The sequence below is a fragment of the Recurvomyces mirabilis genome (genome assembly GCF_035927965.1).
Source record: "Recurvomyces mirabilis strain CCFEE 5264 chromosome Unknown scaffold_4, whole genome shotgun sequence".
In the NCBI taxonomy this organism is placed as follows: domain Eukaryota; kingdom Fungi; phylum Ascomycota; class Dothideomycetes; order Mycosphaerellales; family Teratosphaeriaceae; genus Recurvomyces; species Recurvomyces mirabilis.
The window spans coordinates 636,813-660,093 of NW_027041938.1; the positions used below are offsets into that span (position 1 = coordinate 636,813).

At 52.5% G+C, this 23,281-nt stretch overlaps 10 protein-coding genes across 10 annotated transcripts; 6 read left to right on the forward strand and 4 right to left on the reverse strand.

Moving 5' to 3' along the window:
- Nucleotides 1-68: 68 nt before the first annotated feature.
- On the reverse strand, nucleotides 69-2,098 carry MDR1_1 (GTPase-activating protein; the record flags this gene model as incomplete). Its single annotated transcript, XM_064834806.1, has 5 exons — nucleotides 69-134; nucleotides 187-284; nucleotides 337-1,413; nucleotides 1,472-1,611; nucleotides 1,674-2,098. 5 exons carry the CDS (start codon nucleotides 2,096-2,098, stop codon nucleotides 69-71), a joined length of 1,806 nt encoding a protein of 601 aa, XP_064697677.1.
- A 1,114-nt stretch (nucleotides 2,099-3,212) lies between these two features.
- Nucleotides 3,213-5,267, reverse strand: LTS14_002100 (uncharacterized protein; the record flags this gene model as incomplete). The annotated part of the gene is made up of 10 exons (XM_064834807.1): nucleotides 3,213-3,361; nucleotides 3,426-3,531; nucleotides 3,579-3,602; nucleotides 3,655-3,721; nucleotides 3,786-3,827; nucleotides 3,891-4,047; nucleotides 4,102-4,564; nucleotides 4,617-5,027; nucleotides 5,081-5,115; nucleotides 5,180-5,267. The coding sequence occupies 10 exons, from the start codon at nucleotides 5,265-5,267 to the stop codon at nucleotides 3,213-3,215; spliced, it is 1,542 nt and encodes a 513-aa protein (XP_064697678.1).
- A 773-nt stretch (nucleotides 5,268-6,040) lies between these two features.
- LTS14_002101 (uncharacterized protein) lies at nucleotides 6,041-8,319 on the reverse strand (the record flags this gene model as incomplete). Its single annotated transcript, XM_064834808.1, has 5 exons — nucleotides 6,041-6,354; nucleotides 6,444-6,773; nucleotides 6,844-6,992; nucleotides 7,143-7,406; nucleotides 7,445-8,319. The coding sequence occupies 5 exons, from the start codon at nucleotides 8,317-8,319 to the stop codon at nucleotides 6,041-6,043; spliced, it is 1,932 nt and encodes a 643-aa protein (XP_064697679.1).
- A 1,703-nt stretch (nucleotides 8,320-10,022) lies between these two features.
- Nucleotides 10,023-11,336, forward strand: LTS14_002102 (uncharacterized protein; the record flags this gene model as incomplete). Its single annotated transcript, XM_064834809.1, has 2 exons — nucleotides 10,023-10,598; nucleotides 10,653-11,336. 2 exons carry the CDS (start codon nucleotides 10,023-10,025, stop codon nucleotides 11,334-11,336), a joined length of 1,260 nt encoding a protein of 419 aa, XP_064697680.1.
- Nucleotides 11,337-12,328: 992 nt separating this feature from the next.
- Nucleotides 12,329-13,345, forward strand: LTS14_002103 (uncharacterized protein; the record flags this gene model as incomplete). Its single annotated transcript, XM_064834810.1, has 2 exons — nucleotides 12,329-12,416; nucleotides 12,480-13,345. 2 exons carry the CDS (start codon nucleotides 12,329-12,331, stop codon nucleotides 13,343-13,345), a joined length of 954 nt encoding a protein of 317 aa, XP_064697681.1.
- Nucleotides 13,346-15,377: 2,032 nt separating this feature from the next.
- Nucleotides 15,378-17,300, forward strand: LTS14_002104 (uncharacterized protein; the record flags this gene model as incomplete). Its single annotated transcript, XM_064834811.1, has 1 exon — nucleotides 15,378-17,300. One exon carries the CDS (start codon nucleotides 15,378-15,380, stop codon nucleotides 17,298-17,300), a length of 1,923 nt encoding a protein of 640 aa, XP_064697682.1.
- A 199-nt stretch (nucleotides 17,301-17,499) lies between these two features.
- LTS14_002105 (uncharacterized protein) lies at nucleotides 17,500-18,091 on the reverse strand (the record flags this gene model as incomplete). The annotated part of the gene is made up of 2 exons (XM_064834812.1): nucleotides 17,500-17,570; nucleotides 17,632-18,091. The coding sequence occupies 2 exons, from the start codon at nucleotides 18,089-18,091 to the stop codon at nucleotides 17,500-17,502; spliced, it is 531 nt and encodes a 176-aa protein (XP_064697683.1).
- A 287-nt stretch (nucleotides 18,092-18,378) lies between these two features.
- Nucleotides 18,379-19,221, forward strand: LTS14_002106 (uncharacterized protein; the record flags this gene model as incomplete). Its single annotated transcript, XM_064834813.1, has 2 exons — nucleotides 18,379-18,438; nucleotides 18,505-19,221. The coding sequence occupies 2 exons, from the start codon at nucleotides 18,379-18,381 to the stop codon at nucleotides 19,219-19,221; spliced, it is 777 nt and encodes a 258-aa protein (XP_064697684.1).
- Nucleotides 19,222-19,946: 725 nt separating this feature from the next.
- LTS14_002107 (uncharacterized protein) lies at nucleotides 19,947-20,941 on the forward strand (the record flags this gene model as incomplete). The annotated part of the gene is made up of 2 exons (XM_064834814.1): nucleotides 19,947-20,570; nucleotides 20,624-20,941. The coding sequence occupies 2 exons, from the start codon at nucleotides 19,947-19,949 to the stop codon at nucleotides 20,939-20,941; spliced, it is 942 nt and encodes a 313-aa protein (XP_064697685.1).
- A 328-nt stretch (nucleotides 20,942-21,269) lies between these two features.
- Nucleotides 21,270-22,855, forward strand: LTS14_002108 (uncharacterized protein; the record flags this gene model as incomplete). The annotated part of the gene is made up of 4 exons (XM_064834815.1): nucleotides 21,270-21,333; nucleotides 21,410-21,624; nucleotides 21,673-21,811; nucleotides 21,864-22,855. The coding sequence occupies 4 exons, from the start codon at nucleotides 21,270-21,272 to the stop codon at nucleotides 22,853-22,855; spliced, it is 1,410 nt and encodes a 469-aa protein (XP_064697686.1).
- Nucleotides 22,856-23,281: the final 426 nt, after the last annotated feature.

Here is a 23,281-nt window from a genome sequence, read left to right on the forward strand (position 1 = left end):
TTCGTAACTCATGGTCAACACATGGTCATCGCGCTTATAACAACAAATGGATCTAAACGATGTGACTTCTAACCCTTATAGTCGGGATCTTTGCGAGCGTCCTTGCTGTACTTGTTGCGCAGAGTCGGTCCATACTACGAGGGTGTCAGTCACATGGAAGCGCGTATGCAGTACGAAGATACTGACTCTGTACAGAAGGAACGGGATCGGAATGAAGGCAATGGACAGGAAGCCGAGCAGACTCGATGCCCAGTTAACTCCGAGCTTGGTGAACATGGCATTTGCTACAGGATTGTCAGCATTTGCATTCCATGGCGGTGATGCTCGATTGCTTACCAAAGAGTGGAAAACCAGCACCGAAGCTGCTACGGAACAGGTCGTTTCCTGCAAGAACAGACGCTGCTTTTTCAGGATAAGCGTCTGGGAGGTAATTTAATACACTGCTGAAGAGCAAGAATGCACCAATCGAGAAGAATGATGTGCCAATGATGGGCACGATCCAGTGAATGTCTGGCCGGGAAGTCCAGCCGAACCAGAACAAACAGATCGGGATGCAGAAGCAGCCAACAAATGCTGGGATGAGACGCTTTTCCGGCTGAATGTTGCCCTCCTCGTCAAAGTGCGGTTCGAGATAGTAACGAAGCCATGCGAAGAACGGAGCGATGACGACCAATGACCCGACGAGGATACCTAGATATGCCAAGCCTTCCTGTCCAAGGGTGAAGCCGTACATCTCGACGAACACGATGACGAATGACTCGAACCAGATGTAGAGCAGGCCGTAGATGAGAGCGATGTACAGGTTGAGCAAGAAAACCATAGGCTCGGTGAAGTTCATGGTGATTGGCTTAATGACGGAGATCATGAGAATCTCCTTTCCAGTCATATGTTCGGACATGAGCTCCGGCTCGCAGACGAGTTTGTCATCGCCAGTGATCTTTCGCAGACGCTTGGTTCGGCGAACCAGGATATTGTTGGCGCTGGTCTCAGGTAGCAAGAAGAAAAGGAAAACGAGGCAGAAGCCAGAAAGCCACATTAGCTCCCATATGGGCCAGGTCCATGGTGCCGTGAAGCCGCCCTCGATGAAACCATACTCGACTGCGAAGCCGCCGACCAAGGGACCAAGAACCGGACCAGAGACAGCGAAAATGCCCCAAATGGCCATGGCGTAGGCTCGCTTCTTGGGCGCATACATGTCGGCAAGTGATGCACCGCCTGTGGCGAGTACTGGCGAGCCAAAGAATCCAGTCAAGAAACGAAAAGCGAGTAACATGCCGAAGTTTACTGACAGTGCAGTAGGAACCTGGAAAAGAACGAACACTGCGAGTGTACCGATGTAGATGGGGTTTCTGCCGACCTGTGGAATCTCGCTCATTGGCGACCAGAGCATGGGCCCAAGACCGTAGCCGGCGACTTCAGATATGAGTCAGTACATGTGAGGTGATGTGATGAAGCGACGTCAAGAGCTCACCAAAAAGACATAGACCGAGCGTTGCGGCAACCTGAGAGACGCCAAAGGTGGCCATGACACTCTGCGTACCGGCCGAGTAGATAGCAGAACCGATGTAGACGGACAGAGTCAACAGGCAGATCTCGAACGTGACAAAGAATCTGGCCACCAAGGGTCAATATCTGCTGGATTCGGATCTCAAGGTGTTATGAGATTCACTCACTTCTTGACTCGCGACCAGTTCAAAGGGTTCTCCGGGTCGTTGTCGCCATACCAAGTGACAAGGTGACGATCCCGTCCCTTCTCTGGATCCACCTTGACACCACTAGCATGGTTGATGTTGACGTCGTTGCTGCCCACTCGTGTCCGCGAAGAACTCTCCGAGTTGCGACCCATGGATGGTCGGTTGGCAGGAGGTTGTAACGTGAACTGGTCTTCTCGTGTGCGGACGCCTCCGATGCCCTCCATCTCTACGTCTTCTTCTGGCGGATTGGTGTCGCCATGATGAGCTAGATAGCCAGACTTCTTCTCATCGATGAATCGGGTCCATATTGATGGGTCGGCCTCCTCAGGATATTGGAAGGCCTTCTTGTTCGTAATGAGTCGTATGAAATGGCCGAAGGCTGTATCCCTGAACAGTTCCGCCATCTTGCACCGGTGATTTAATGATTGCTGAAACAGACGCAATATTTTCTCCGTGAGAGACAGTACCGTTGAAGAAGGGTTTGATGATACTCTACTTACGATGGCATATGGACTACATGTATCCCCGAATTACCGTCAACGCTCTACCTCAACCATCGTCATTGACGAAAGTCTAGCGTCAAATCGGTCACAATAACAAAACCCGGTACATGACTCGGCGGAGATCTGTCGGTGGTAGATGTGGCGATGAGATCAGATCGAGTCCTATCTCTTCACTTCTGCATGCAAAACCGTTAGCGCATCGCCAGAGTGACGTAACTACACCACGGAACGGCCTTCTCGGATCACTCCTGCACCGGGCCTTTGCAGCGCGGCTGAACCTTCTTCTCCCAAGCGGAACTTGGCGCTCAATAAGCATGATGATGCTAATAATGCAACTGTGAGCTCTCAACCATTCGGTACACGATAGGGCAAAGAAAAGATTCGCAAGCCCGGCCGTTCCGAGGGCTACGGATCACCCACTGCCATGCTACGTGAGTCAATCCATACCAATCACAACCACGGACGACGTCTCATTCCTATGGATCCACATCTGGATGTAGAAAGAAACACCACCCTAACGACCTGACTCCATGTCCCCCGCGGATCGGCATTCGGCGTCCATCTACACCATGTGGCCTATTACCAATGCAGAGCTAAGCTGGACTCGATAGCATCTTTTGGATGAGCGCAATAGCAGACAGAAAGTGCCAGTCTCAGGGAGAGTTCTGGGCGCCATCTGTAAACCGGTTTCCATCTGATCATGTCTTACCTCTCTACCATTCCGGCCAAGGACTAAGGCCATCTTGTTAGAGATACAGAGATGCTGGTCGGGACATATCCAACATGAAATGCGTGTCTGTAGTTCCTCCTATCGCTTGAATACTGTACGCTCAGTTGCATCAGGGTACAAATGGTGCGGACGAGTCCGTGATGGACCCGGTATACAACGACGATCCCTGGCGGGGCACAGGAGTGTTCCCGCCAACGACCACGAATGTCTGGTGAGAACTTGCCGGAAGCTACTTGCTGCCGTTTCTGTTGAGGCCGTTACAGTCGACGTCTATGGGATATTTACTCATTCCGAAACCTCGCGATGCCGTATAGCAGACTGCTTGTTGCTGACTTTGCCCATGATCTGATCGAGGTCTGCATGGTGCGCGTCGTCAACACCCAGTATATCACCACCCTTTTCGACATGGTTCTGGCCCCCGAATCTAGTATCCACTGCAAAGAACGTCAGCATCAATCATTTTGTGCAGCATACACGGGCGCTGTCAATTGCACCTACTTTCTTCCAGTGAAACCTGCTTCGTTTCGGGTATGCAGAAGAACACAAATGCTGCGAGAAGGAAGTTGATACCGGCGAACATGTAGAATGCATAGAAGCCGCAGTTCTAAGCTTGTTAGCAAAATTTGGTATGGATGCAACTGCACGACTCACATTCAAGAACGTCGGGAAGAATTGCTGAAGAAAATGTTAGTGTGGGCTTATGAAGAGTGTCTTCAATCGAGCTTACCTGGACGATTGCGTTGGCGACGTTCTGAGTCTGGGATGCCATGCCCACAGCCTGGGCACGTACGTTCCTGAAGGCAATAATTAGACCAACCAACGTCTCTTTCCAGGAGTTCACACAGGTGCTTTACGTACATGGAAAAGACCTCTGACGTCCAGATCCAGGTCGTTGCACCCCTGCGATGACAGGATGTTAGCTTGCCGGCCGCGTCACAAAAACGAAGTGACGGCGGTACTGACCAAGATGGCTTGTAGAAGAAGATGAACAGGAAGAGTAGAAACACGATCGCGATGCCAACAGGCTTAGACTTTGCTCCATCAGCTAGCACCGGTGTCTCGGTCTCGACGGCGGCGACTATGATCATGCAGATTCCCATGCCAATGGCGCCGATGATCACTGTGTTGTCACCTGTCAGCACCCACAACCGCTCAAGGTAGACTCAAAACCTACGCAGGAACTTCCGGCCGAACCTATCAACGGTCCAAGTCGCATTCGCAGTGAATATAATACCCATGGTCGCGTTCAGAGCATTGATCAATGCGATCTGGGACGCGTTCTTGAAGACCTTCTTGTAGATGATCGTGCTGTAGGTATTGAGCGTGCCTTGTCCGGTGACTTGCTGACCAGCATTGAGGATGAACGCCAACATCAATCTCTTGCGTACGGAACGATCTTTCCAGAGCGCCGAGTATGACGAAGAAATCGCTTCTTTCTCGAACTGCAAGGCTTCGGTGATCATGAGAAGCTCATCTTCCACATCCTGCTCAGTAGCTCGGACCCGGCTCAGGGACGCGCGAGCGGAGTTGTACTTTCCGCATTTGACATGCCATCTTGGAGACTCGGGGATGAACCACACCTGGGCGACGATCAGGATAGGTATCATCATCTGGAATATGACCACCATCTTCCAGTCCTTCGTTAGGTCAGCACGTATATCTTACGTTAGGGAATGATCATGTACAAACCCACTCGCCCAGAGAAGCCTTATGTTTCGTGCAAGCGTAATTGATCCAGTAGGCTATGAAAGAGCCGACGGAATAGAACATTTGCCAGAAAGACATGATGGTACCTCTGATCTCCATAGGTGCCATCTCGCCAATATAAATGGAACCAGCCGTGAGAGCAAGGCCTTGGCCAATACCAATGAGTACTCGGCCGGCGATGAAGCAGCCAATGTTGCCTCTCGGAGAGAAGGTTTGCATGAAAGTAGCCACCACGACGCAGAATGCGCCAGAGGCCATGCCAACTCGGCGACCAAAGTAATCTGCAACTGGTCCACCAAAGAAGAAGCCTGCGACGATGGCACCGACAGTGTACGCTGTGTTCACGGCGCCGACAATCTCTGTGCTGGGGTTGCCGAAGTAGGCATCCCAGTGCTTTAAAGGTGTCAGCATGAACCTATTACTGTCTCACAGATGGGTTCAGTTACCTTCGAGCCCTGTACAGCATTGTAAACCGATGCATCTGAGGAGGGTCAATCAGTGTGCTTCTTGAGGATGTTGGTCAACGCCAGGTGGGAAAATCTCACCATAACCGTAGAGCACCATGCACGACGCAGCCACCAACGATATGTACCAGTTGTACGCCCTCGAGGGCGTCATCGAGAAGGCGCCCATGATGGATGTTGCACTCAATCAATTCCAGGCACTGTACAGCAGGCGAGATTCATTCAACGGTGCTTCAGCGAGTACGTGGACAGTACCATGCGACGTGGCTTTCAAGATGAAAACGCAACGATAGGGCGCCACGGTCGATCGATCATGAGACGGAATACGGACGCAGAAGCCCTTTGCAATCCGAGCCTCAAGTGGCATGTCTCGAAGTAAAGTATCGAAACGATCTCGCGACCACCTTCTCCGCTGCCGCGGCCTGCTATGGGCATGGGGGCAGAATGCAATCTTCATCTGCGCTCGACCACGCGAGTCGGCAAAGCCATCGGCCCCAGAGCCGAGTTACGAAGAAATGATAGCATGCGCCAGCAACAGCGTAGAACTGCTTGCATTCGATACGGAGCAAGTCATGAACCATGGAGGTAAAAGAGACATGATTGGCTACCCTGCTAAGCTTCCATCTTTCCACCAATCATCAAGCGTCGGCGAATCGGGACAGAGCCTAATTTCAAGGCACGAGAGTGCTCGGCTAGTATGCTTTGATACAGCTTCCTGGCTTTCAAACTGTTGGACCAACGATATGCCACGCGAGTTGTTCCAGATTGCGTTACATGATGCTTGCTCCCGACACCTCCACACGCGCACGAGCGGAGGTGTCCTTGATCAAGCAACTGCAAAAGCTTGATTACTTTATACAACTATCTGGCATCTGTGCTTGCTGTGAACCGTGGTAGGATTTTATTGCCTCTGTCGACCCGTCGTCTTCTCTCGTGACAAGCCTACGGCAGGCTCAGGAACAGATCTCGCATGCGTGGGTAGTTGGGCGTCCCTAAACCTGTGACCGAATCCCATCCGCTTGCAGTCTGGAACCCAGCACTGCCGCATCCCGGGTTTGAGCCATTGACAACATCATTCAGTACCTCAGGGTGCTGATACAACACTGAATTGACGAATCCCACTGGACCCTTCCCAGCTGCGGTACGCTCTTCGTTGATCAAATTGATGACCGATGCGAAGATGGGTGTTGCAAGACTGGTGCCGAATTGCCAGTGCTGGGTCAAGTTAGTATAGCCGAGGAGGAAGGCACCGTTGGCTGTGCGAGCGGTCAGCTTTTATATCTGATCTCGATAGATGCTAACGGCGCATGCTCAACTCTGCACTTTTGATGAGCGAAATACTTACCGGAAACATCGGGAGACCCTCTGCCTGCGCGATTGTACAGCCCACCGCCTTCACCAAGGTTGTTAGCATCCGCACTCGCTACATACGAGGGCGCACTTGGTGAATCTTCGGAAAGATACTTCGAGACGGCGGCCATCTGGTAGCCTGGTCTGGCGAAGTAGTTGCTGAAGCTTCCACCACTGCCAAAGAGGTCGAGGCTTGGATTGCTGGTCGAGCTGTAACCGGTCTCTAGAGCTATAGCCGTGAGGTTGACTGAGCCTGCGCTCTCGCGATCTCGGACAGTCTGATTGTCGTAAAGTCTTGTCTGGCCTACTGACGTTACGTATGGGCCTATAATTAAAATGTCATGGTCAGTAGTAAGTTCTTTCTCGCGATACTAGATGACCATAACTCTACTCACATGCAGAAGGGTAGTCTGGGTTATATATAGTGCCGTTCAGACCACTTCCAGACAGGCATCCAGCTCCAATACTGAGCCTGTTGAAATTGTCGGCGACGCCATAGTCACCACTAGCGGTGACGATAGTATGGCCTTGAAGGCCAAGTTTCCTGGTTGAGAGTCAGTAAGGAGCGCCACGCTAGCAGCACGAAACCTGCATGAATTCGCTGCACTGCCGCTGTACATAGCTCTTTGGCAGTTCAGCCTCCGCCTCGCCATACGACACACTCACCACTCTCGTAAGCTGGTAGACGCCGCACATCCTTTGGCCGGTATAGCCTCCAGTAAAGTTCGTATTTGGGTATTCGGGATCGATACCAGGACTGTCTCCAGTGATGCCAAAGGCGGTAAAATTGCAATAGCTACCATCGACCGAATCAATGAAGGTGTTTCCGACGCCGGTGGCACCCGTCTCGCCGAGAGCGTTGGGAAGGTCATCGATCTGATAGACTACCACGGTTTGAGGGTAGATCAGAGACTGAGCCAATTCGATGTCTACGTCGGATTCACCAGTATTCAATGGACTATTGGCAGGCACTGGTGCTTGCCGCCATCGACTGACTTCACCTCTGGTGTAGTGCCAGTGGGTACCCAAGGTGCGACGTTCTGGAAGTCCAGGTCGATATCGGCTTGTGCAAAAGTATCTGCTGTTTCGAAAAGACCCAGCTTGTTCACTGGATCGTGGAAGTTGAGCCTAGGAATACCATACAGAGCCTGGATACATGTTGGCGTGATGTTGACGCTACAGTTCTGAAGGTCTGGTGGTAAGCCGTGAGCGCCTGACGGCATGACCCAGTGAGGATGGGGATTGAATACTATACCTGCTCGGCCCGGTCTACCTGACACTTGACCTGGTCCAGGTCGATGTAAGCCAGAGACATCCCGCTTGAACCTCGACTTCCTCATTGGTGCCGACAGGACAACACCAGGTTTGACCAGATCGACGTGCTCAGAGATATATCCCGGCAAATAGTACTCCTCGCAACCAAGCCTAAGCCCTTGGTTGGTATCATGCTCGTAGTATTCGGTCCGTAGCAGCAGCTCAGCCTTGCTAGCCGGAAGATTAACAGCAAGCCAGCCCTTGTTGTGGTAGGGTAGGATATCGTTCTTATCGATTCCTGCGGACAGCAACCAGCTCCTCACGGCCTCGATGGCACTGTCTGCTGGTGCGAACATGTCGCGAACCTCGTTGGCAGAAAGATGTTTGCCATAGTTTGGTGATGTCGGATGAGCGATATCCATGAGTCGATCGTAACCGGTGTGTAGGTCATTCTGCTTCAAAGCGATGCGAAGTGGAATGATTGAATCGACGTCGACCCGCTGAGTGCTATACAGGGTGGGAGTCGAACGTTTCTCATGTAAGACATGGTAACTCGATGGTAGGGCAAGAGATTGTGTGAAGAGGGCACAACAAGCCAGGCCAATGGGTACCTGCATGTTAGCTGTGTCTGAGGCTGATATTATCGTAGCCATTGACCCCAAAAATCAGGACGTCTATCTTATTCTTCCTTCGTAAATGGTTGCCTGCTCCCTAAAATGCTGCTTATGTAAGTAATATACAGCCCGCGTGTCGCGATTCCCAAACCCTACTGACGCTGCGCTGTGCGAAATGGCGATCACTGCATTGACTTCAGTTTTCAAGGCTGAGCGTCTCCGTAGTATATAAGGTATACATAGTCATGTTCTCAGACCAGGATCCTGACGATGACAATGATGCTGAAGCGAATCAAGATGCATGCAGATGCACATCAGCCTCGAGTGATAGCCAGCTCTCATGTCATAGATATAGCACGCCAGGTGAAGATGGAGGCGGGAAGGTTGTCCCGGTGGCGTACCACTTACTTTGTGCTTGGCGCAGGACCGTAGGAACAGGGAGTCAAGCCATCGATGCATGAAAGACCGATCCTGCGATGTTTCGCGCTGCTTGATCATGCATGCCAATGACTTGAATCATCATGCTTAACAACTACGGGGACCTCATCAACATAGCAGTAACAAGATCAAGGTATGGGTATTCGTCATAGCACACTGGTATTAGGCCAATCTGCAATCAAGTAGCCTCTGATGTGTATGCCATCGTTGAACCAAGCCGGTGGTCTTCGTTGTAATAATTACGTCGAGCTCGAGATGCTTGCTGTCGATGATAGTGGTCATCCTGGCAGACGTCAAAAAGCATCGAAGACCTAAAATCACCCAAGCAAAATTTCGTTGCGTTTGGAGTGGCGCATCAGTTCAACATCAGCGAGAGCGAGAGATGATCAGCTTTGACCAGATTTATTGATTGATCGATTCATCAATGGATGCTTTGTGCCACCTCTCCGTTAATATTCGACATCCGGAATGGTGAAAATGAAGTTGCATGTGTACCGACGAGTGGAGGATTGATTCGTTGTCACAGACACGCCGAGGGCTATTGGTCTTGTCGAGCCATGCGCGAGATATCCAGTGAAGACATCTCCGGACCATGGTGTAGTGTCTCCCCCTCGGTCGTCCTGAGGGTCTGCTGCAGCTTCAAGCGTCAATTACGTGCTTTGCCATCCGGCAGTTGGTGGATGGCTACCGTCTCGTCTCTTCGTCTTGTGGGAAACATGCAACATCAAGAATGGTTGCAGGCGACAGCCGCGGCAAATTCTTGATAATGCGCGTGCCTGGCTGCATGAAGCACATGAACTATCCATTGACCCTTCATTCGTCGAGCATCCCACGCCCATCGAGCGCGTGCGCGAGGTGGAGGAGGAGAAGATTCGAGAGAAATAGCCCCCGTGCTCACTTTGGAGGAAAGACAGCCAATCAGCGCTCGCATATGACCTGCGTGGATCAGATAGCACGCGACAGTCCACGGCCGCTCCTTCCTGCGCAAAGCATCTCTTGCCCACCATGACCACCAGCTCGGTGTCTGCCCAGTGTTACTACTGTAACCCTCCTCAACCATTCTGTATAGAGATACCCGCTCCACAACGCCGCAGCTATACAGCTCCGTGCTCGTTATCAAGGTTGTCGTCCTCCTGCTCCTCCCTCACCATCGTCCCCTCCATCCATTGCCCACTACGGCTTCGTATACCAGCCAAGTCTACTCTGCCCGTCGGCCTACTACATCCGAGTTAGCGGGTAGCACGACGGCTGCGAACGGCCTCTTCGGCATGCCACGACCCAATCCACCGCCGACACCCGGCTCATCGAGTGACATCCGTGGTAAGGAAGGCAGTCTTGCAGCCCCAAAATTCAACCTGCCACCGACGGCATACCACGAGCCCGATCGGCTTAGTAACAGCTCGTCGACGCCTTCAGCCAATGGCTCAGATTCGTCTTACAGACCTGTGTCGCCGCCATCACCCAACGATATGTCGCGCAAACGACCCGCGCAACAGAGTGGTCCCGTGATCACCAAGGATGATTTCGCGCTGCCTCCACCGCCGACGAGGTCGCGCAAGATTATTCAGATGAAGCCTAGAGACGACCCGCAAGACTCCGCGAATGCATCTGCTACTGTGTCGCCCGAAGTGGCTGGCAAGACTCCCACTGCAAGTCAAGCCGCGAGTAAGAAGAAGCAGAACGGTGCGGGCAACACAGCGGCGGGGCGTAAGATCGCGCGCAAAACGGCACACAGTCTGATCGAGCGAAGACGAAGATCGAAGATGAACGAGGAATTTGGCGTGCTGAAGGATATGATACCTGCCTGTAAAGGACAAGAGATGCACAAGCTTGCCATTCTGCAGGTATGCTGAAGCAGTGAGCCAAGTGATGCGGACACAGACTGACACTTTTCGCAGGCTAGCATAGAATACCTTCGGTACCTTGAACAATGCGTAACCGACCTCCAAGCACAGAACAACTCATCTCGACCTCCTCCACCAACGACAATCACACGCGGCCAGCAAGACGAAGAAGATGACGACGAAGAGATGGAGGACGAAGAGCCAGAGGAAACAGTAGCGCCTACTCCACCCGTCGCTCCGCTAGATCGATCTCACTCCAACAGCCTGGTGTCTCTACCATCTCTGTCACAAATCACAACCACAGCGACAGCTTCTCCATCCATCTTCAGCGTCGGTGCCGGCAGACATTATTCCATCTCCTCGGCTTCGCAGGCGAGCTACAGTCCTTACTTCCACTCCAATCAGACCTCACCAGCTTTCGGCCCTCAGCTGTCGCACATGCACTCCGCGCCATCCTACAACAACACCTTCGGTCTCGGCAGTCCTGCTCTCAAACCCGTAGACTCGGCCCATGCACTCCGACAGATCGCCGAGGGTGCGACAGAGTTATCAGAGAAGCAACGGCATGCGAGAGCTATGGGTAGGAGTGAGCATGAGCTTGATCACGAGGCGGCTGCTGCGCTGAGTATGCTTAACAATGACCGACGAAATTGGCGCGCTGGATCCTCCGCTGGTGTGCCTAGTGATGAAAGTAGATCTGGGACTGGTATGAGCGTGAGAGATCTCCTCAGCGGTTAAGAAGGTCCGACTGATCAGAAGTATGACAGGCGGATAACGATGTTTAATGGTTGGAACGATCTCGGCGGAGTGTTGTCAGTGCCGCAACTCGGTATACTGTTTGACGTGGCGTAGGAATATGGGAGGCAATACCAGGGGTACTGATTTCATGCTATGCGTGGAGTTTCAAGGGATGGCTACAACTATGTGGTCTGGTACGGCTGTGCTATACAAAAGTGCTTTGGTGGTCACATTCAGGTAGCCCTTATCTTGAGCAACAGAATCTCTTGAGACAGCGGCGCTCGACGTGCCAGCAGCATCTTTCAAGTAATTGGGCATTATGGAACTTTGTTTCAGAAGCCGAATGGTGACTTTATCTTGCACCATCGTCGTGCCTGTCACATGCAAATCACGCGCTCGTTCTTCAAGCGGCCAACGTCACTTCTCCACCCCTCCACGCATTTTTCTTAAGCCGCAATCGCGCTAGAGCACCTTACAACGATTCTACTTTTCCTCAACCTATGGCGAGATGGGCCTCGACTTCGTGGCTTGCGGTCCTGACAGATCCACTATCGCGGACGACCCACAGCCCGCCCATTATGGTGCAAGGACGCGTTGAGGGGCAGTAGGATCGTCAGGCACGTCTCTCCGCGACCTGGACGATATTTGCTGGGCGCCTGTCAAGTGTCTGCTTTCCAACGATATACGATACTCATGGCCCGGGAAAGATCGTCACTCTCGACGTGTGCGTCGGCATGGCCAGCGCAATAGCAAGCTGCCTAGCAAGCGTTGAGGTAGGTCGTGGCAAGTGGGTCTCTCCTCCACGAGGTCGAGGAGAGGACGCTGCTAGCGCTGTTCCTTGGTGTTCGAGAAGATAACCAACCACTTCCCTTGATGTGTTGTTCCGCCTACTCTCCACTTCACCTCTCATCCAGCCTGGCATCTCCTCTGACTATAGTGCAATCCTTACCATACGATCAAGATTTGCATCAAGGAGCACAATACCACGGATCATGCCTTCCGCTGCGCAGATCCCCGAGACCATCCTTGAGACCAGCACCCGGCCGATGGGCACGAAGAGAAAGATCATCTGCTTCTCTGGTACGTCTTGTCTACCAGCCTGATGTAGCAGTGTCTGCAGTCGTGCTCATGCAGCATGAACAGACTTCGATGGCACTATCTTCATGCAAGACACTGGCCACATCCTCTTCAATGCCTTCGGCTGCGGCAGTGATCGCCGCGAAGTGCTCGACCAACAGATCAAAAGCGGCGAGCGCTCCTTCAAAGACGTCTCGGAAGAGATGTGGGGTTCTCTAGACGTCCCATTCGAAGACGGCTTCGAAGCCTTGAAGAGCGGTCTAGTGATGGACCAGGACTTCAAGGTCTTCCACGATTTCTGCCTGAATAACAGTATCCCGTTCAACGTCATCTCTGCCGGTTTGAAGCCCATCCTCCGACGAGTCCTGGACCATTTCATTGGCGAAGAATCTAGCAGCTCCATCGAGATCGTCGCCAACGAGGCAACGATAGATGAGGAAGGCCATACATGGAAACCGCAATGGCGCCATCAGAATGAGCTGGGTCACGACAAGGCACTGTCGATCAACGAGTACAAAGACCAAGCCAAGCTCGAAAGCGAAGACGGCACAATTCCTATGATCATCTTCATCGGCGATGGTGTCTCTGATCTTCCAGCTGCTCGTGAGGCAGACGTCCTCTTCGCTCGTCGTGGTCTGGCGCTGGAAGAGTACTGCCAGAAGAACCAGATCAAGTATACACCCTACGACACTTTCGCCGATATCCAGAGGGAGATCATCAAGATTGCTAAGATCGACGATAAGAAGACGAAGGGCCAAGGTCTGCCCAGCAACTTCAACCCGAGGGCCAACTTGTGGAGGCGTGCAAGCTCCAAGACTGCGGTGCCTGTTTTTGCTGCGATGACGCCGAGGGATGAGAAGATGTTTGTGTGGCCGGAGACTTTCACCGAGGAGAAGACACTGTCTGCCCAAAGCAAGGTTGTGACCGTGTAGGTGCGTGATTCTATCTTAGAGTATTTCCCTTTGACAGTCTATAGATTAGAACCATAGATGACACAACGTTATGCATGGCGAGATTCAGTACAACCACGAAAGCACCAAAGCACCAAAGCACCAAAGCATGGATCAGCAGATCTGTAGCTTAAGACCAGTGACAAACAAAGACAGGAGGCCGCCACTTTCCATCGTTGGTAGTCGAAACTTTTTGTCCATGAGCCCATGCACCTGCTTCTGTTGCACGGAAATGGTCCAATGGATACCCATACGATCTAAAAGGTGTTCTGGCTTCTGCCAATGCATGCCACGTCAAGTCTGGTCCTTGCAGCTAATAAGCGTCTGTCCTCCCGCGGCGCCCACGAGCTTAGAAGCTGGTCAAGATCTCCTATTGCCCATGCTTGTGCTCTCGATGGTGTTCTGCCCAGGCACTGTGGGACCAGTGGGTGGAGTTAAGGATCCGATACGAATGCCAATGCATGACTCGTCAATACACGAGACCCATACAGTTGCCATACGAGACCTAAGTGACAAGAGTGGGCAAGCTTTACGCGATGCTGCGAGTCATAAGCATGTACGGTCACGGAGGCTTCCACGCCCTCAACTGGACTTCGAGCGCGGACGCTAGGTTTGGCGAGCACTATTCGATGAGGCTATTGCATGCAATGGAGGCTACAGATCCAACGCCGGATGGACTCACTGCATATCAACCCTGGCCTTTTCTGTCTGTCAGTGCCTCTGTAATCTCATCTTCGATGCTTCATTCTTGTTCCGGTCGATATCAGCTGGTGGAGGCTGATGTTGAGGTCGTACACGGAGCTTGTGGTGGCTTATGCCATGCAGAGCTGACATTGGAAGGCTGTCAGTAATGCCGTCTGCATAACATCGACAGCTCGCCTTGGCAGCCATGGCATCCTTCGCCGTCGGACATCGTTCGAAGCTCAATTCCTCCACTTCCCACCCAGTTGCGTCCGGCGGTCGCTTCCCATTCGAGTATTAGGCCATCACAGACTGGTGTGTCGTTGCCCGTTGTTTGACTCGAGTCCGCCAACAGATGCCAGCCGCCGTGCTGAAAGCGATGCGGCCCTTAACACTCCTTGATATGCGTAGATTCGTGCCTACTGATAGATGGTTTGAAGTGTCCCCAGCGATTCTGCTCACTCTGTTCTGCTCGGGCAAACTTTCAACAAGCGAGCTGAGTTTACGCCAGCCCTGTCTCCGTGAACTCTCTAGATGGCCACCCTTGTTGGTATGAATATAGTATGATTCGCACTTATATACGATTGTACTGACATGCGTCGATCGTTGCAGCATTCGGCGCTTGAGCACTGCATCGGCAAGTGGCAGTATGCGGCTCCTGAGCCCTGTCGCGCCTGCAGCATGCCTCCGCAACGCCACCCGCTGCAATGGTAGGCCACCCAGTATGCCTATTCATCTGGAAAATGACGCTGGAATGGCGTCCGCCAAGACTCTTCTCAGCCGTGTCTTCCATTGCACCCTCACACCGCGACTTCTGCGATGAAGGTTACTACTCCGGACAGCAGAACCATACTTCTAAGTTCTGCTAAACGGCTGTGGTGTCGCCTCCGAAACGAGGCAGTCCCTCCGTTGTTCCCTGGCCGTTGAACAGCCGCATACAGCAACGAATTATGCTTCACCAGCCCACTGCGAGCACTATTGCTGTCCGAGTGACATGAGCGGGATGGCTCGTACGGGTAGGTAAACGAGAATTTGTTATCTTCATCATCTCTTTTAATACTCACCGTTCATTGCCGAAGTGTACTTGTTGTACTTCTGCGCTCGTCCGCCTCAAGCATCTCTCCTCGGTCGAAGGGGTTTGGGTTGTCGATGACCCGGGACACTATCATTCGAGGTCAAAACTATAAACGAGAGATCTAGAGGGAGAAGTACCGTCAACATCGATAGAGGATCATTACCAGCACAGCAGAGAGAGCGACAAAGTTCAGCATTGTGGCAAACTACCCATGTCACACTACCTCGACTCCTCTTACCACCCCAATACCAACCCACAATGCCACCACCCTCCGAACCCGACTTCAGCGCCGACCCCTACACATGGGAAGGTCTAACAGGCTGGAAGTCCTACCGCACCCTCCGCCCCTTCCGAGGAATCTACTGGGACATCCGACGACGACTCCCCTACTACTGGTCCGATTGGCGCGATGGCCTCAACTACCGCACGATGGCAGGCTGTGTCCGCATCTTCTTCATCAACCTGCTGCCCGCCCTAGCATTCGAACTGGATATGATGCGGAATACCAATGGCTACTTCGGGATCAACGAGGCCTTGCTTTCCAGTGCCCTGGCCGCGTTCGTGTTTAGTCTGTTTTCTTGTCAGCCATTGACGGTGGTTGGGATCACGGGGTTGATTTCGTTGTTCAATTATACGATTTTTGCTATCACTGAGCAGCAAGGGATTGCAGATCTCTACCCGCAGTTTCTGGCTTGGTGTAGTATCTGGGCTGCCATCACGCATTGGATTGCCGCCATTTGCAATTGGTCGGATTACATGCGGTATATTACCGACTTCAGTAGTAATAGTTTCGGGACTTACGTGGGCATCATTTACATGGTCAAGGGTTTCCAGGAGATCTTGTCGACATATTATGTTGCCGATGAGGGAAGTCCTCGGGCTGCGTACCTGGGGAGCGTGATAGCACTATGCTACTTCTTCTCCGTTTGGGCACTGGAGAGGATTGGGAGTACGATACTCTTCACACCACGGATACGGAAGCTAATCTCTGATTTCGCATACCCGATTGCGACAATCTTCTGGACGGGTTTCAGTCATATTCCTGGACATATCAAGCAAGCCGATCTACCACGAGTTCCGCACACTCGAGCGTTCTATCCTAGCGTCCCACGACCGGGCGGAGTGTGGCTGGTCGACTTCTGGAACCTGCCAGTGAAGTGGGTCTTCGTCGCTCTACCCATTGGAATCCTGATCACGCTCCTCTTCTACTACGATCACAACATCTCTTCCATCACAGCCCAAGCCAAGCAATTCCCGCTTAGAAAACCAGCGGGCTTCCACTGGGACTTCTTCCTGCTAGGCATCACATGTTTCGTCGGTGGCGTGATGGGAATCCCATTACCCAATGGTCTCGTCCCACAAGCGCCAGTACATACAGATAGTGTGACAGAATACGTGGAGCTGCATGCACGAAGTCGGGAGCAAGATTTGAAAGATGGGGGTGAGCAAGGCGAAGGCGACTGGATCCAGCATAACAGGAAAAAAATCGAGGCGACCAAAGTCCATGAGCAACGTGTCAGTCACTTCTTGATGTGTCTTGCCTTTCTCGGCCTTATGACGGGACCGCTACTGGATGTCCTACATACCATGCCTCGCGCTCTGTTCGCCGGCGTGTTCTGGATCGTAGGTTTTACTGGCCTTTCGGGCATGAATATCGTGCAGAACTGGATCTACATCCTCACCGAGACACGTTTCGTGGACCCGAGCGATCTGCGCACGACGCTGAAGAAGAGGCGGATAGCATACTACACTATGTTTCAGATTGCTGGAGTAGCCTTCAGTCTTGGTCTATCCTTCACCCGAGCCTCGATTGGGTTTCCGGTGGTCATGATCGCGTTGATACCTTTGCGATGGGTAGTGCTACCTCGCATATTCACGGAGCATGAGCTGTTGGTGCTGGACGCGCCGACTGCAGAGGCCGAGGTGGTGCTGGCTTCGATCGGTGGTCGACCGACGTTGCCGGAAGTGAGGATGGCGGAGGAGAAGAGGAGACAGAAAGGTGAGAGTGGTGAGACGGGGGAGGGGATCAGTACGAAGAGTGGGTCTGAGGAGACTAAGGCGGAGGGTATGAGGTCAAGAGACGGGTTTCGGGATGGTGAGGAGAGGGAGGTGGAGAAGGAGAGCGCGGATGAGGATGCGAGGAGGGGTGTACAAGCGACGCTGAGGACGGGTCATGCTTGAAAATATACCAGGGTGATGTGCGTGTGAATATGATATGTACATATTGTACATCCAGACGACTGTGGTAGTGCATATGGTTATTGGTGATCGTTAGTCCTGATCGCATAGCTCGTGGGTCGTGTCTCTAATCATCCCATCCTCAACGCCATCCCATGCAACGCTAAACGCTTTCGATGTTGTACAGAGATCTGCCGGCACCTCACCGCTGCTTCAAGCTATTGAGCATTGCCTGCTCACGCTCCGCCATCTCGAAGGGATCACCATAGCGGTCTGTTCGCACATCTCATTAGCATCATTCCGTACACAAGCATGGCACAATGTCGATACTCACTCCCAACCACGCAATCCTGATGCACCATATCCGCCCACGCGCGCGACCTTTCATCCATGGCCTTCTTGTTCAACCACGCATACCCCGGCTCGTCCTCCGCGCGATTCCAGCTATACCCACTCGCCTGATGTGTGTGGGTGGCGAACTCCTGCCCTGCTCGTGCCTTCCCTGCATTGGCGTTTGCACTTGCCGTCGTAGTGGTGGTGTTCATGGGTGCGTCGACGTCGATGACTTCGTGCTCGCCATTACTGATAGTGTTGAGCGGGCGTTTGCCGTTGGCGTTGGCGCGTGCCACACCGGGAGCAGAGGTGGGCATGTTGCTGCTGGGTTCGCGGTGTTGTGAGTCTGGTGGTGAGAGGATGGACGAGTTGGTGATCTGGTCGAGAGGTGTCTCGACTTCTTCCGTGTCTGTGAGTTCGGGGGAGGAGGCCATCCGGCTGTCGCCATCGTTGTCCGCCATGACTGCTGTGTTTACTGCCTGCTGGTGCCTGAAGTAGTGAGTGCCTGATGATTTGATCGTGTTTATATAACAGCTGCAGGGATCATCTTCCGCCCCCGCATTGTGGCTTGAACGCTGGCCCACTCAGCTTTGCCCACAAGCCGCTCACTCAAAGTGCAATTGTGCATATTTTCCTTCACACAAACATGATATCTCGATAGTGGCTGGGGTACCTGTGCTGAAATCAGACACAGGAGCGACTTTCCAGTAACATCACGAACACTGAGAGCTTCGTAGTAGTAGGCAATATGAGCAAGAAGGCGGCTGTGCCAGATGCATGGGAGGACGACTGGACTAACAACCCTGTGGTATGTCGTGTCTCAGGTAGCAGCAAGTCATATAGTAAATTTGAAGTTGCTGACCACTCCCTTCAGACCACGGACAAGCCACCCAGTCCCGCGCCAGCACCCAAACTCACCAAGGCAGAAAAGAGAGCACAGCACCAGGAGTTACAGAAGCAGCTATGGGACTCGGCTGAGAACCCTACGCGGTCATATTGGCTCGAGTCGCAAGGGGTGGTACCTAACAAGCACGAGCTGAAGCCACAAATGAAGTTACTTAGTCGAAAGCCACAGCCGATGATCGCTAAGAGAGACCCAGCAACCGGCATGGCGGATCTTACCATTGACGACGGAGAAGACAGCGAGGAAGAACGAAAGAAGAAGGCGGAAGCGGACTTCGAGGAGCGAAAGCGTAAAGCCCAAGGCGAGCGCGAAGATAAGTTGCGACGATATGCTGAGGCGAGGGAGCGCATCATGGGCTCGACCAGCACCAGCACACCTGCCACGGGATCAAGAGAGAGTTCGCAAGGCCGCGACAATCGGAAAGCGAGAGGCAGGCCAAGCAGCAACAGGAACAGCCAGCCTACTTCTACAGATCAATCGCCTGCCAGGATAAATCAACAGACTGCTTCAGGACAACCATTGTTTGACCCTGAGGATACGATGAGACGTAGTCCAATGCCAAAGCCAAACACCCCAACTCTCAATGGACCAACAAGACAGCCAAGGGCGCCGCCATCTGATCATGCAAGTCGAGGCGGCTTCGGCTTTGCCGGGCGTGAAGGTCGACCAGCCATATCGAATACTTAAGCTCGTTTGCTCATCGATCATCACACAATCACTTCACGGAGGGAGACTATGGACTACATGTTGAAGGCTTAAAAGGACTCCTGTCGATGACTTGGCATTGCCTCAAACTGTGATCGCCCGGACCATGCGCGACTAACGGTGACAGCGGACCGCGCCGCTCATCTTACTTCCAGACCACCAGGTACAGCGAGACCAACATTATTATATTCGACTGCAGACAACGGATTCTCAACGGAATCTACTGCAACGTGTACTGCCAATCTGCCCACTTGTGGTGATGGCAATCAATTTTGCTCATCACGCGTGGGGTTGATTTGGACCAGAAAGTGCGCAAGCTTCCAAAGCACCAATGACCGGCCTCGTCCGAAACACGATGTTTGGACTTCAGCGCAAATGCATGCGATTGACATGTCACGAATCCCAGTCTATACCAATAGCATGTGAAAGCCCGTATGTGGTTTCACATCGGAGAGCGCGTAGGGTATCATCGCTGCTTCTATGCTTCGGCACTGGATCTGCATCTGGCAAGTGTTATGTAGCATGCTGCTTGCCTCGTTAGACAAATGCAGTCTGCGTGCATATCTCGGGCGATGAGCGACTTCCAGTACATCGCCGCTTGCTACAGAATCACCTGAATCCCTACCACGATATCTGAGAGTCCTCCTGGAGCAATTCGAAATAACAGCACATTCGACTTCTCATCTTTGACTACTCAACAGTCAAACATGAAGGTCATATCCTTTGTCATCGAGCTTCTGGCAATTCTCGGCTTTAATACTGCCCAGACTAGTGGACTTGGGCGACCGCCGCTACAGTCTAGACAACAAGCGTGCAATGGGAACGCCGCCTTCTGCGACCGCCCTTACTCGAATGTCTCTCTTATCGGCACGCACGACTCTGCGTTCGTTGGTAGCATCGTCGATCCGCGCGTCAACCAGGAGAAGTCTGTACCTACTCAACTGGACGCTGGGATCAGATTTCTGCAGTCTCAAACTCATACAATCAACAATGGCGCACAGCTAGAGATGTGCCATACCACCTGCACCGAACTGGACGCGGGAAGTTTCCAGAACTACTCGAGTACGATCAAGACGTGGTTGGATGATAGTCCGGACGACGTTATCACGCTGCTGATTGTGAACGGCGACAATGTTGATGTCAGTATGTTCGACGCTGTCTTCTCCAGCACTGGTCTGAAGCAATACGCTTTCGTGCCCTCGACATCTCCGAACCAGCTTGCGATCAACGATTGGCCGACGTACGCCCAAATGATCACCGCGAATACCAGGCTCGTGGTGTTCATCGATTCGAAAGCCAATCAGAATATAGTGCCGTATATCCTTGATGAGGTACTGAACATCGCTTTGTACTTCAGGGTGCACACATGCTGACTCGCGCCCAGTTCACCTACTTCTTCGAGACTCCCTACGACACCACCGACCCCAACTTCGCCGAATGCACTCTCGATCGGCCAGCCGGCGGCAGTGCGGCCGGCAGGATGTACATCGTCAACCACTTCCTCGACGCCTCACTTTTTGGAATCTTGTTCCCGAATGATGCCGCGGACTACACGACCAATGCCGCTACGGGTAGTGGGAGTATTGGAGCGCAGGCGCAGTTGTGCGAGAGCGACTATCAACGGCCACCGAATGTTGTGTTGGTGGATATGTTTGACCGGGGGGATGTTTTTGCTGCTCAGGATGCGCTTAATGGTGTGTAGATGGTGTGTAGATGGTATTCTAAGTCGTATCCTCCTTGGACGTGGTAATTTGCCTTGTTCCGTCAAGCAGGAGACAACAGCGTCTCGAAGCTTCCTCCAGATAGTCAAGCCCAGGGCAAAGTGTACAGGTCTTTCCGGAAGGATCTCCGAGCCACTCAACACTTATGATAGATCCTGAAGCCATCGCTCTTGAGCGCCTCGAACACTTTTCAAGACATCAGAGTGATGTATCGTGATCTGTCAATTCGCGCAGCCGTTGTCAGTGCCGTCTCGTTTGCTGGACCTCGGCAGAGTGATGAACCGAGCAACACCATCCCTCTTCGAGACAATGGCCAGTAACATCAACTACCAGCATACCGTCACCAGTGCATCGAGAAAGGAACACTTCGAGCGTGAGTATGTTCTAGCCAACCAACTCATCATCCTTGGCGGCCTGTACGAGCATAACATACAACACAATCTACTAAGGTCCCCTCAATCCGGCGCAACTTCGATCCAGCAAGATGTTCCACGTCAAAGAGCATACTGTGCCTACTTCGCATATCCGAGAGTATGCGAGATCGACTGTCGATGACCAGGAAGAAGTCTTGCATCTTGCTGTAAAGCAGTACATTCCTAAGAAGACATTCGCTGCCACTCACAAGGTCACGATCGTGGGCGCTCATGCCAATGGCTTTCCAAAGGTCCGAAGCATTTCCTCCATTTTATGTTTCAGGCTGATAGATGAATAGGAAATGTATGAGCCGCTCTGGGACGAGCTCTACGAAAGACTTCGAGCCAAGGGTATCGCCATCAATAGCATTTTCATCGCAGATGTTGCACATCAGAATGCATCTGGCATTCTCAACGAACGCAAGCTTGGAAATGATCGTGAGTTGGATTGATGCTCAGAGGTATAGTTCAGGACTAATGTTGAGTTCAGCATCTTGGCAAGATCATCCACGAGACATGTTCCTCATGATCAACCACTTCAGAAAAGAAATGAAGCGACCTCTGATTGGCATAGGACACAGCATGGGCGGCAACAATCTCGTCAATCTGTCTATCATGCACCCACGGCTCTTCACAACGCTGATCCTCATCGATCCCGTCGTTCAGCGACAAGTGTCCACTCAAGGTAATTTCGCACCGGCGAGAGCGTCAACGAACCGAAGAGACAAATGGCCCAGTCGCAAGGCCGCAGAAGCATCGTTCAACCGCTCGAAGTTCTACCAAACCTGGGATCCTCGAGTACTCGACCTATGGGTGAAGTATGGACTTCGTGATCTTCCGACACATCTATACCCATCTGCAACTCCAGCGTCAGCCTTCCCTCCGGTAATCACAGCGGATCCAAGTACAGCGACCGTATCTCCTGAGCCCATGACCGAGAGGAAGGTCACTCTTGCTACGACCAAACATCAAGAAGTTTTGACCTTCGCAAGGCTACGATCACCAGCGATAGAAGGCTCGAGCATACCTATGGAGGTGACACATCCAGACTTCGACCCGGAGCGAGACATTGATTCGCTCTTCTACAGTCCAGCACTAATCTCCACTTTCCGGAAACTGCCAAATCTACGACCGAGCGTGTTCTACATATACGGCGAAAAATCCGACCTTTCTGCGCCACTGTTCATTGCAGACAGACGCGCGCAGACTGGCATCGGACCAAACGGATCTGGTGGTGCCAAGAAAGGCCGAGTGAGCGATGTCACATTCAAGGGTGTTGGTCATCTCATACCCATGGAGGACGCTAACCAGACAGCCGATGCCGCTGCTGCGTGGATCGTACCTGAGATAGAAAGGTGGGCGGCATTGGAAGAAGCTGAGAGGAAGGAGTGGGCTGGTGTGCCGGTACATGAGCGCAGTCAGATGACGGAACGATACCTTCGGATCATGAAGGAGGATGGGAAGAAACCATCCAAGCTATAGATGTCGGTAACGCTTGGCACCATTCCATGTTATGAAGAAGGCTCGAAAGCAGGTTGAGAAGGACTCGTCCGGTCCACATGCATTGCAGTTCCTCGGAATTCCGCACGGTGAATTGCTGCTCATGCAGTACAGAGCGTGGCCAAGACCGTGGTCGAGGGCATCGTCACGGTGTTGTTGCACTGCACGATCTATATCTTTGTAAGCAGGTTCACAGTTGCTACAAATACGGAGCTCTTACCGGTCCATGGCCTGGGTACTTGGTCGAGACAATGCAGCCCGGGTATCCTCCACAGTCTTGCGAGATGGTACTTGTTGTCGACTGCTCATACCTCGTGCATGTAGCTTGGTACAGAGCCTGCAGATTCCCAAATCGTGTCAAGGTGCAAGGCGGACTGAGCGACGGCTTTGGCGATGCGGAGACAGTGG